The 13,766-nt window shown below is 39.8% G+C and overlaps 1 protein-coding gene across 1 annotated transcript in view; it reads right to left on the reverse strand.

Annotated features, from left to right (window-relative positions):
• F2 (coagulation factor II, thrombin) overlaps nucleotides 1–13,766 on the reverse strand; it is a 1,266,023-nt gene that overhangs the window by 1,100,222 nt on the left and 152,035 nt on the right. The window contains exon 3 of the mRNA XM_044082527.1: nucleotides 5,588–5,612. Within this exon, the coding sequence (XP_043938462.1) occupies nucleotides 5,588–5,612 (25 nt within the window). The remainder of the gene's footprint in view (nucleotides 1–5,587; nucleotides 5,613–13,766) is intronic.

Below are 13,766 nucleotides of genomic sequence, written 5' to 3' on the forward strand. Positions count from 1 at the left end.
CCTAGGAATACCACAGAGGGGAAGGAGGGTGGGTAATCCTGACTGCAGATGCATACCTATCAGACATCTACATTTATGGTAGGTACAAAACTGTACTATGTCCTTCAAGGATGCATCTGCAGTCATAACATATGGGTAGAATACCATAGCCAAACTGGGGGAGGAGGTACTAAGATAATGATGGTGTAGTTAAGATACCCTGTAAAACTGCAGTTGCAAAACCTGCTCGGGATCTGGAGTATAAAGGAAGATTGTAATGCTTGGCAAATGTATGCACGGAGCTCCAAGTAGCAGCTTCTAAAATGTCTTTGGTAGCCACTCCTCGTAGGAAAGCTGTAGTGGTGGCTGTGGCTCTTGTGGAGTGAGGCCTGATATTTTCAGGAGTTGTCTTTCCATGAAAAGAGTAGCAGAATCGAATGCAATTTCCTATCCATTTTGAAATTGTCTGTTTGGAAATTGCTTTTCCTTGCACTCCTGTTGCATATACTACCAGAAGCTGGTCAGTTTTTCTGCTGGTTTTAGTTCTGTCCAGATAGTAGCATAGTTGTCTGTGCACATCCAAGGTATGTAGTAGTCTTTCCCCCCTGTTCTGTGGGTTGGGGAAGAATGTAGGTAAATGGATCGCTTGGTTCAAGGATACCCTGGATACCACCTTTGGCATGAAAGTAGGATTGGTTCTCAGAGACACTCTATCCTGGTGAAAGATAAGGAAAGGCTGCACTGCCATTAATGCCTGTAACTCGGATACCCTTCTTGCTGAAGTGATTGCTAGAAGGAAAGCAGTTTTCCAAGATAAGAACTGTAAGTCTGCTGATGCTGCTGGTTCAAAAGGGGGAAGTGTTAATTTTTCCAGCACAAAATTGAGATCCCATGCAGGCAGAGGTGGTTTCCTTGGAGGTTTTACATTTTTGATCCCTCTTAAAAATTGTCTGAGGAGAGGGTGAGAGAAGATAGGAGGATCCATGTTGTACTCTGCTGAAATTGCTGAAGCATGAATCTTAATGAAAGAATAGGACAGGCCATTGTGGAACAGTTCTGCTAAGTATTCTAGGATGTGTGCTAGGTTTGCCAGTGTGACATTTGTACCCTTTGATGCAGTCCAAATGAGGAATCTCTTCCATTTGGCTGAGTATGTTTTTCTTGTGGAGGGTCTGTGAGCCTCCAGGATAATGTCCTTGACCCTCTGAGATAAAACATGTTGGTTTTGGTTTATGCAATTTTCCAGGCAGTTAGCTGCAGGGTTTTCAAGTTTGGATGCAGGGTCTTGTAGTTGTTCTGCATTAGAAGTAAAGGCCATAGAGGTAGAGGCCATGAGTTCGTCCGAGACATGCTTCTCAGTAGCGGATACCAATGCTGCCTTGGCCAGTCTGGAGCTATCAGAATCACCTTTGGCTGTTCCTCCCTGATCTTCAGTAGAACTTTGTACATCAATGGGAGAGGTGGAAAGGCATAAACTGTCAGGGCCTTCCAGCTGAAAGAAAGGGAGTCCACCCTCCAGGCTTGTGGGTGGTATTTTCTTGAGCAGACTTTCTTCAGTTGGTGGTTGAGTGGGGAGGTGAACAGGTCTATCTCTGGCATTCCCCATTTCTTTGTTATGTTTTTGAAGATGTCTGGATGCAGCATCCATTCGTGAGCATCCGTGGTAGTTCTGCTTAAGCTGTCTGCTAGTGAATTCTCTTTTCCTGGTACGAATTTGGCCTGCAGTTGAATGTTGAGATTCAGGCCTAGGTTCCACAGGTCCATTGCCATCCGGCATAGAGGGTAGGAATGCGTGCCTCCTTGTTTGTTGATGTACCACATGACTGTGGTATTGTCTGTCCTTATCAGCAGATGTCCTTGCTGGAGGAATGATTTGAATGCCTCGATTGCATGCTTCACTGCCAGCATCTCCTTTAGATTTATGTGTAGATTCAGCTGGTCTTGAGACCATAGGCCTTGGATACACTTGTCTTCCATGTGTGCCCCCCAGCCTAGGTCTGAGGCGTCCGTGGTGATGGTCTGCCTTGGTTGTGGTTTGTGGAAAGGCAACCCTCTGTTGGTCTGGCAGGCCTGAGCCCACCACAGGAATTTTTTTTTCAGGCATGGAATGATTGGTATCATGGTTTCTAGACTGTGTCTGTGTTGAGACTATACATTCCTTAGGTACCATTGTAATTTTCTCATATGCAGCCTGGCATGCGGGATCAAGATTATGCAAGATGCCATGTAACCCAGGGCCTGCAGGACTTTCCTTGCAGTAAGCTGAGTCTGTCTTGTCAAAGCCATGAAGTAGACTGGGAGTTGCTTTTGTTTTTCTTCTGTGAGAAAAGCCATCTGAGTTATTGTGTCCAGTTCTGCACCCAAAAATGTTATCCTTTGGGATGGCACTAGTCTTGACTTCTGGATGTTGACTGTGTATCCCAAGGCTTGTAACAGTTGTATGACATAGGCCAAATCCTTTATTATTTTTGTCTTGTTGTCCGCTTGTATTAGGCAATCGTCCAGGTATGGGTAGATCTGAATTCCCTGAAGCCTGCAATGTGCAATTACTGATGCCAGGCATTTCATGAATACTCTGGGCGCAGTAGATAAGCCAAAGGGCAATGCTGAGAATTGATAATGCTCTGATCCTGCAAGAAATCTGAGGTGTCTTCTGCAATCTGGTCGTATAGGGACGTGCAGGTATGCCTCCTTGAGATCTAGAGTCACCAGCCAAGACTCCTTGCCCAACATGGGAAGAAGTTGCTGTAGGGTCAGCATCTTGAATTTTGGTACAATGAGATATGTGTTTAGTGCAGACAAGTCGAGAATAGGCCTCCATTGAGTTTCTTTTCTTGGTACAAGGAATAGTCTGGAGTAAAATCCTTGGCCTTGTTCCATAGATGGTACCCTTTCTATTGCTCTCATCCTTAGTAAGTTGATGATTTGTTTTAGAGCCTCTGGCTTCTGGCTTGGTGGAAGGTTTGGCATTCCTCTCTTTTTGGTAAAGTGTGGAAGTGAAACCTGTAGCCTTTGTCTATTGTTTGCAATGTCCATTTGTCTCCTGTAATGCAATGCCAGTTTTTCGAAAATAAAGCTAACTTTCCGCCCAAGGGTGCTTCCAGTTGCTCCCTGGTAGGCGGAATCAGAGCCAAGTCATTGTGTCTGTCCTGTGGAAGTGGTTGTAGTCGCAGCTGTGGCAGTACTCCTCTGGTTGGCAGGTTGCCACTGACGACCCCTGTAGGCACCCCTTGATTGACCTCTGCCTCTTGGGCGTCTATTTCTGCCTCTCTGTGCTCTGGAGGTGTCTGGAAAGGACCAATTCTTTGAAGGCCAGTTTCTGCTGAACCTCAGAGGTTGGACCTGCAGAAAATCCTTGACTGTTTGCACAGATTTAGCTTTTTCTTCCACTTTCTTTAGAATCTCCTGTGCAGGGGAGCCAAATAAACTTTGTTTCTCCATAGGGGCATCTAGGAGTTTAGACTTGACATGGTCTGGCAAGGATTGCTCTTTTAGCCAGGCATGCCTTTGAATCACTGCTCCAGTCATAGCTGATCTAAATGAAGCCTCCAGTGCATCATAGCCACATTTTAAGAAATGATTACTGACCTGCTGAGAGTTGTGTACCAAATCCTGAAGGGACTTACGGTCTAAAGGTTCAGGAGAGGAAAGCTTTTTATTCAGCTGATCTAACAAAAATTCCTGGTACTGTATCATATGGAATTGACAGTTTAAAGCCCTGGCAGAAAGAGTAGCAGATGTATAAACCTTTTTACCCCATCTCTCTAATGCTCTTGACTCTGTTTCAGAGGGTAGGGGGGTTTTGGCAGTGGCAGCTGCAACACCCTTTGGGCCCTGAGAAATAGTTTCTGGGTTTGCAGCATGGGCCTTATACAAGTGGAAGTGAGAATCCGGGACCCTGTAATATCTGTCAGGTTTGGCAGGGGCCGGGGGAAGAGAATCAGGGGCAGAACTGACATCATTGTATGCATCATCAACAACTGATAGTACAGGTGGTATGGCTAAAGGCCTATGCTGTGGCAAGTGTAAAAAAGTCCTTAGCCTTTTCCTAGAATCAGAAAAATCCTGACCCTGCCATTGAAAGTGTTCCCTCATTGAGTGTAAAGTCTCCCCAAAGGAAAATTCTTCTGGGGGGGAGGCAGAAGGAATTGAGTCTTCTGCATCCGAATCCTCATAAGGTGAGTATGGTCCTTCCTGATGATCTGATAAATCTGATCCATCCGAGGAATAATCAGAGGAGAGAGGTTCAGGGGGTTCAGTCCTAGGCCTTTTGTCAGGAGGAGGTTGTGAGGCCCTGTCTGGGTGAGGTTGGGATCCCCTAATCAGAGATATAAGGTCCTCAGCAAGGCTGAGAATGTGAGAACTTGGGGAAGGTCTCTGAGAGGAAGATTTTGTTGGTAAGGCCTTGGAAATTTTAGCTGCTTTAGCCCTGGAGAAGGCCTTAATAGACATAGAAGCAGGGGGTCTAGCTGCCCCACGTGCAGGAGTAGAAATGTCCAACGGAATGGTGTCGGACAATTCTTGTGCGCCTGCTTCTTCGGTAGGAATTTCTGTAGCCGACTCAGCCGGGGCCTCTCTGGCCTCGGTTGTCGGAGGCATGTTTTCGGCAGAAGGAAGAACCGAGGACTCGGTTTCAACTGAAACCGAGACACTGTCGGTCCTTTTCCTTGCGTTTTTTGGCTAAATGTGTAGTCGGAGTCTCCGATGGCATTTTATATGTAAAAGCGGATCCAAAAAACTCTTCTGCAAACTCCGACCGACATCTAAGTGTCCGTCGGTTGAAGGAAGCACAGGCTAAACAAGCTGATACGTCGTGGTCTGGGCCTAAGCAAGGAAGGCAGTAAGAGTGGAAATCCTTATGAGGTATTTGTTTCCCACAAGTTAAACAATTATTTACTTTGTCTGACATCGGCTGAGGCAAGAAAGAGTCCCCAACGGGGTACTTAGCTTTTCTAGAAGTCTTCGGTAGCTGAAATCTCTGGATCTGACCGACCGGCACTTGAGAACTGCTTCTGCTTCGGGCACCGTGCGGCAAGAAAGACTGAGGAAAATGGCGTCGGCTGATGCCTTTATACCCCAGAAGCTCTTACGTCGGGTGAAGTGCGACATCAGCCGAGGCCAGACCCAGACTTTGGAATCCGGCCGACCGATGGGCTGCCTGAGGCAGGACAACCCATATGTTATGACTGCAGATGCATCCTTGAAGGACATATATATATATATATATATATATATATATATATATATATATATATATATATATATATATCTATATACATATACATATGCATACATACATACATACATATATATATATATATATATATGAGAAGCAGAAAATATTAGAATGGGTTATGGAAATCAAGCTTCTTGAAGGCCAGCAGGTCATAGGCTTGGCATCTAAATCTACAAACCTGTAAATGTCAGTTCATCAAAATGTTAAAAACTAATTACATGCTAAATAAAATTCTTCAAATGATTTAAATAATTTAAGAATACTACGTATACTACAACTACAAAGTAAAACCAGATAAATGGTGTTTATACTAAATAAATATACATTTTAACTCAGAAGCATTTTACATGCTGGCTATTTATATGGTCTTACCTGTATAATTTGCCCAGAATATGTCCTGTAAAAGAGAAGTAACACACAATCCATTAGGGGTTACAGAATTCCTTCTTAAATAATTCAAAAAGCTCACTGGCAATTAAATTATAACATGTAAAGCCACAGCAGGATTATAAATACATCTCAATCTTCAGATCACATTCTGATAAGTATATATTAATACCCTACAAATTAAGTATGAATACCTTCATAGTAGTTTTAAAATTAGGCATCTTATACACATACTTCATAAATCATTTTATGCTTGGCTATGTTTCAGTTCAATTATACTTCCACTTTTACCTGCTATAAAATATTCTAATAGAACACAAATTAAACAAAATGTGACAGTTATTAAAAGTTATGTATATCTCTTGTCCATTCCATGTATGTAGATTGAATAAATAAAGAAAATGGATTGACAGAATGATGGCTGCTTTTCCATTAGGTCTGCTATGTACATGAGTAGCCAGAGTCCAAAGGGGTCAGTGGTTCCTACAAGGCAATAGTCCAGTTACGTCACAAATGAAGCCTTGTCACTGTACTCCCACTGGTACACCCATCTAGCTATTCCCCTGTCCATAAATGAAAAAGGGTGCCTAGCCCTTAATTAAATTCAGAGTTTGTAACCATGTGCTGAAGTTAGATTTGAAGACAGAGGGTGACATATTTTGTTTACAGGATGAGGTAGAGAATTCTTTGGAAGACATGTACGCCACTTAAAGTCCTATTTATGTGACAATAAAGGTTTAGGTCCGTTGTTCTTCTGTTTGCATTTTTACCAGTTTTGCAGATACATAGTAAATCACACAGGAGTGGGTTATTTTCAAATTTGCAGGCCAGGCATAGTTTACCCAGAAAAATCTGTAGAAATCTGTAGGAGACAGACAAGAGTGACACTTTATTGGAACTGTCTTGATAACAAAGACAGCCCACACCTATTTTTTTTCAGTGTGGAACCATCAGTGTTGTTCAAGTTAGGGACATTGTATTCTAGTATGAGCCCAATGATAGACAAGTAAAGGGGAATGATGACTTCTTTTGACTGAGAAGAGACCGCCTTAATAATCAGCTGTGTAGTGAGGTTTTTAGTGGTCAAAAGGGAGTTCATTATCCATGAAGGTCCCCAGATCTTTGATGACAGTGTCTATTTTAGGACAGTATGCCACTTACGGGGTAGATATATAAGAGTTGCTGTTTCCCAAAGTGTATAAGCCTACATTTGTTAATGTCCAGCTTTAGACCATGATCGTAACACCATGAGTTTGTCCACGTTAGGACTTCTTGGAGGATCTGAGTATTTTCAGGGGATGATAGCTCCAAACCTGCAGTTGTCTGCAAACTTGGTCAGCCAGAAGTCTTTAAATAAATGACTTCTCATCAAAGAAGTAGATATCAAATATAAGTGATTTCAAACTTGGGCCCTGAAGTACAATATTGAGGACACATCTCTCAGCGAGTCAGTTGGCAATCCAGTGAGTTGCGCAGGCATTTCTACTGAATTTGCCCACTTTATCAATGATACCATAGTGCTAAAACCTTAACTAAACTGAGGTTAACTAAGTATATGGAGTTACCATCAACTAATGGTATGATACCATAATGCTAAAAACTAAACTGAGGTTAACCTAGTGCGTGAAGTTACTATCAACTAGTGGTATGATACCATACTACTAAACTGAGGTTAACCGAGCGCATGGAGTTACCATCAACTAGTGGTAGTATGATACCATAGTGCTAAAACCTTAACCAAACTGAGGTTAACCGAGTGCATGGAGTTACCATCAACTAGTGGTATGACACCAAAGTGCTAAAACCTTAACCAAACTGAGGTTAACTGAGTGCATGGAGTTACCATCAACTAGTGGTATGATACCATAGTGCTAAAACCTTAACTAAACTGAGGTTAACCAAGTGCATGGAGTTACCATCAACTAATGGTTCTGTGACTCTAACAGACGTAGACTAGGTTTAATAGGCATGATCTACCAAAGCCAAATGGCTTAATGTGAAGGCATTGAAGGTTCCCCATATTCCGGTTTGAGTGTGTTCCAAGTAAGGCGGACAGGTTTGTAATTACCATGGTCTATGGTGGGCTCTCCTTTTTGGGAAGGGCACTACTACAGCTGTTCTCCACACTTCTAGTACATATCCATTGAAGAGGCTATGACTGAAAAGTTTGAGAAGGTCTGATTCATACCTTTCAACTGTCCAGATTTTTGGAGAATGTCCAGATTTTGGGCTCATATTTTCTGTCTGTTCCTCATAAAATTTGTGACTTTCTATCAAATCACTGGGATGATCTGAGGACTGAAGGCACTAAATAATGACATGCATTTGAGTTTCAGACTTCAAATCCTTTAGAAAATGTTAAAACAAAGCTGCTCTAGCAACTTTCTAAGTTTAAAACACCAAACGGTAGCTGTACTTAATGTAAAAAATGTAAAAAATAAAAAGATGGCAAGGATCACCCAAAGAGAACAAAAAGAACTTTAATGACAAAGCATTAAACAGTACGCACTTTCATCACATGTAGTGACTTCTTCAGACCGAATAATGACAAAAATCACTGCTTATTTAAAGCCCATACTATCAAACTTCTAATTGCATAATTAAATAATTAATTAATCAATTATCTTTTAAATGATGCTTCAAGCCCTTTCTTTTTAAATAAGCGATAAACTCATCTCTGCTGTTTAAGCCGGGTGGAAAATAAACATTTAATCTTACTTGCCACATATACTCTCTCCAGCTTAATTCACTTTCTGCATTGAACCTTCTGTCATAATTGCAAATTTCCTCAAGAACTATACATTTAAACTTAATGCTGCATTTGCTGTTAGCATAATGCTTCGCTAAAGCATTCTTTAAATCCCCTATCTCAACAGCATGCTTGCGTTCATATACATGTTTATACAATTCTCTGACAGTACGTCCAACATAAAAAGAATGGCATGATTGACATAAAATTAAATAAACAACATACTTGCTTTTACAACTAAAAGAGTTCTTAAAACTGTACCTAAAGCCATTAATACTGACTTCACATACATCCATTAACAAATAATAACATAACTTACAATTAAAACACTTAAACATGCCTAGCCTTTTGGTGTCGACACTGATAGATTTGTCCATCTTACTTTGAAACAAATTCTTAAAACTTTTACCTCTTTATTCATAAACTTAGGTCTATCCCCTAATCTATCCTTAAATTCAACTGAACTTTGTAATATTTTCCAATTATTAGTTATTAACCTTTTTGATATTATGACTATCAACTGAATTACTAATTTGCATACGGACACCAAAATCTTTCTTGCTTTTAACAGCTTCATTGGATGTAGCTTCATTATATCTTATACAATTAACTTCTCTCAAGGCATTAGTAGTTACATCAGAGGGGTAACCTCTAAACCTAAACTTTTCACAATGAAAATCAATAAAACAAAAGTGCACAGCCAGGGAGTAAACGCTCCTGGGACTTCCGACCAAAATAAAACACAAAAGACGCTAAGCGTATAAAACATCCACTGGAGTGGTCCACGGCTATAACTAGTTCAAAGTATACTTGCGTAACTGTACTAACAAAATTCAAATAAAGAAACGTCTGAGATAAATGCAAAAATACAACTTATAAGCTCAGTTTATTGAAGCAAGTGCTTTCACCATTAAGGCTTCTTCAAGCTTTAAAACCAACAAAGACACAAACATTCAAATATTACCACTCTCCCATTGATTGGTCATCAAACAAGTACGTCATGGCGTAACAAATACATTGTTAAAAAATGTAACAAAATAAAACATTCTAACTATTACTGGACATATGCATACATTAAATTATACAGCATTTCAAAGGAAAACTCTAAATAAAACCTTTGTAATAAATAAACTATAAAATATTCATCTAAATATAAATATAAATAAAAGTCCTAAACGAACTTTAAATACATTAATGTTTCAAAACCTTGAGCCTCCTATTCTTGAGGACCGGTTTCAAATGCACTTTATCATTTAAATCTGGTAGTCTATCTGCTCTAAGTCTAACTATCCACCTAAGTTCACATTCCTCAATATAATTCTCAAAATCTCCTCCCCGTTTATTAATGTAAAATGTCTGCAATGCAGAAAATTTAAACGTATGGGATGAGCCTGCTGTCAAATTATGCTGAGCCAGAGCTTTTAATTCATGGCCAGTCCAAATATGGTAAACATGCTCTCTAATTCTTTCACTGAGTTTCCTCGTAGTTTTACCTATGTAAAATGCCTGGCAAGATAGACAGCAAACTCAGTTTAACAACTGGCAACCGCTCAGAGGGTAAACTCTCTATGTAGGAATGGATGTGAAAAACTAGTTCTCAAATCAATAAAGTCACATTGTTTACATCTCTTACACGGAGTCGTTCCTCCTATGGATGCATCATCCCTTTCTACTCTCTCTTCAGGCTTAAGAGACCTATAACATAACATCTGTTTCATGTTTTTTCTGTTCTTAAACAAAAACTTAGGATTATCTCCCACTAACTCCCCTATGCATACATCTAAAAGAAGGTTACCCCAATGGCGTTGGACCACTTCTCTAATCAACGGTGTATCCTTAGTATAAAACATATGCACCTTAAGTTGGTCATTAGGCTTGTCTACAGTGGGGGAAGTCAGAAAATTATTCTCGGAAAAATAAGGAAGAGCCTTGGTGGTCCTAAGGGGTTCAATTTGAGGTTAGCAGAGTGTTTGGTGAAATCGAACCCCTTAGGACCACCAAGGCTCTTCCTTATTTTTCCGAGAATAATTTTCTGACTTCCCCCACTTTTGGGCCTGTCAATCCACTGTTGTGATCCTTGGCTTCTGTGGTCATGGAAGAAGTTGTACATAGGATGGAATGAGTGATAAGTGTGTTGCTTATTTGTCTGTACTGCATACATCTGCAGTCTCATGCCTAAGAGGTCTTTATATGAGTTTTGGATGTGATTATTGCAACATGTCAGCAAAAGAGGTTTTTATGTTTGTCTTGCACTGTACAGGTGAAATGTTAGCATGGGTACTCATAACCAGTTTGTAGGAGGATTGCTTCTATTTGTAATTAACATTTGCACTTCTTGCATGTGGCATTAAGAAGTAAGTCATTCATTCTACTTCTTTTCACGTTATTTTTTCCATTTTCAGTACCTTCAATCTCCCATGCTGTCACTGACAGTCAAATTTAGCTTTTCAGAGACATCACATGCTTCTTTGCTGCAGATTCTCTCACATCCCTTTTCAATCAGGTCTCCATACCACTGAAATTAAGGTCCACTCGGCAGTTACAAATAATTTTCATGAAAGGAAAGAGAATCAATTTCTGATATCCTTAACACTTTTCAGGACCTTTTAGAGGTCCAGACTTCTTCTGTGTTTTCCCTTGAAGACCACATTCACCCTTGAAGTGTTTACTTTAAGTGGGAGAAGCTCATATCCTTCCCTTGAAGACCAAATTCATCCTCAGGTCATTTATTTTATTTGGGAAAAGCCTGTTTCCTCCTCTTCAAGATCACATTCACTTTTGGGACACCTATTTCATGGTGGAGAAGCTTGTCCTCCTCTTGAGGATAACAATCGCCCTTGGCGCACCTATTTTATGTTTAAGACACTTCTGCTTTCTGAAATGACCATGTAAAATGTATTTCAGAGATGGACCTTTGCTTGGCAACAATCACTTGCCTGTATAGGAACCCTTATAACCATATCTGGTTTAATGCCTAGATCATAATAGCAGCCAGTCTGAAACACTCTATCCAGCTGTTGTTTTTTTTTTTTCCTTAGAGATGTTAACTGTAGGTGAGCAGTTTGCTGCGCATTGGGAATGTACACAGAGAGTTACAGTTCTAGTCATTCATAGCAAAGCCATTCAGGAAAGACCCTCAGCTGTTTTTCGTTAAAGACAGAGTAGGGCAGAAACTTGTTCAACGCAAGTGGACATCAAACTGCATTTGCTTCTGTCATAATGCTGCTGAAAGGGACATCACAATGATAGTCTGTATTTGTGCCATTTTTTCTGCACTGTTCTCCCTGACAACATTTATGCATCACTGTGGGATCAGTGGTCCCATACCTTCACTCCCTCCAGTCCTTATAAAATGCATTTTCTAGTTTTACAGTCTTCTCTTTACTGTAATTATTATTCCATTAAATCTATGTTGTTTGCAAATAACTAAAGAAAGTATTGAATGTACAATGTATACTACTTGATTTTAATACATTTTGTATGATTCTAATGTTGAAGTATGTTGCTACTTATTAACGTGTAACTAAGCAGATTTTAATGTTTGTATTCTTTATCTGATATTTACTTTGCAATATATAAGTAAACTGTGATTTATCTGCTGGTAGTAACTGAAATGGGTCCACCTTTGATCAACACTTACTCCTGGTTAATAAATTCTTAAAAATAAATAAGCATTTCAGGCTGGACTGCATTTTTAAGTCCCGATCCCTTTTTGGTAGAGAAGTGCTCAGCAGAATTTTTCCTCAGTTTCATCACAGTCCCTTCTTATCCTACTAAGGTTTATGCATTATCAGTATTTCCCATAATTAAATGAATGCTACATGGCTGTCTTGTAGCATTATACTACAAACATACAATATATTCAGCATGAAGTACTGTAGTGTAAGAAAAGTTACTGTAACAAGACATGTTCTAACAGATCACTGTTGAAGTAACCTGACAAGCCAGATTTTCAAAGTTTAAGGACACCTTCCACACATCGTAACTGCCTGGAGCTCAAGCAGAACTCCATATAAAAGACAGCTGGAGCAACAAAAGCTCAATAACATTCTTGCCTCAAGAAGGCAAACAATAGACCTAAAGGAAAAATGTAAAACAAGAATAACTTTGCCCACAAGAGTATATACATCCATACCCTGGCAAAAGATAAAAAACAAATAAAGGGGGTGGAGGGGCGGCTACTTCAGCAGTGATCTATTTTAACACACTGTTATGGTAAGTTTGCATACACAACTGTTCTATATTCATCATTAGATCGCTGTTGCAGTGGCCTAAGCTATTTGGGTAGATTACCATCGTAGCAAATAGGGAGGATGTAGGTTACGGATCCAACAACTCCTGAAGAATGATTATAGCAAAACCTGTTCTGAACCTGGAAAAAGAATCCAGTTTGTAGTGTCTTGTAAACATGTGGATAGCTGACCAAGTTCCTGCCTCTACAATACTATCAGAGTCCATCTTTCCAGAAAACCACAGAAGAAGCCAAAGCTTTAAGATAATAGGCCTAGATCCTGCCAGGAAGTGACTTGTTATGGTAACCACTGGAAAAAGAAATAGCATGAGACAAGCATCTCAAAACTGTCTGCTTTGGTTGTCTTTTTTTTTTTTTTTTCCGAAAAGACAAACAGCTGATTGGCTTTCCTGTAGGATTTAGTCCTGACCAAGAACTATCTGTGTTGCCTATGGACATCCAGAGTATGAAAGGGTGCCCCCCCCCCCACCCCCATTGTAAGATTCTGGAAAGAAAAACAGGGATAGTAACAGACTAGCTTAATGTAAACTCTGAAACCACTACATGCATAAATGAAGGAATAGTTCTCAAAGAAACCCCATCCTTGTGAAAAAAAATGTGATGGCTCAACATAAGAGCTTGTAACTCAGATACCCTTCTTGCTTAAATCAAAGCAATGAGTAATACAGTCGTCCATGTTAGGAACCTTAAATCAGCCTGATGAGCTGGTTCTCGTGGAAAAAGATCTAGCTTTTCATGCCCAAAATTAATTGATTTTATTAAACTTTAAGGGTGGACTGTAAAGCATATACACTGTTTTATGCAATTAATGTTTAGAAGGACACTGAAAGCAGAAAAAAAGTAACTGTGAGTAAAACAATTTTTGTTCTTATTAGTAAAAATATTTTATGATATAAACTGCATGTTATATATAGTAAAGCATTTTTGTGTACCATGTAGTCAGAGGGGTTTAAATGTGGGGTGAATCTTTTCCATGACTGTTGTGTTAAACATATTAAAGCAAATAAGTACTTTATAACTGTAAGGAATAAAGGTTTTACAGTATAACAAGAGAAGAAAGGCTTGAGAGAACCAAGCTTAATGTTAATATGCTACAATCTCAGTCTGCTGGGGTAGGGGTAGGATGTAAAAGTGCACTAATTATATTTAGATTAAGATATTTT

The sequence above is a fragment of the Protopterus annectens genome, chromosome 9.part0 (genome assembly GCF_019279795.1).
Source record: "Protopterus annectens isolate FY-2018-M chromosome 9.part0, PAN1.0, whole genome shotgun sequence".
Classification (NCBI taxonomy): domain Eukaryota; kingdom Metazoa; phylum Chordata; order Ceratodontiformes; family Protopteridae; genus Protopterus; species Protopterus annectens.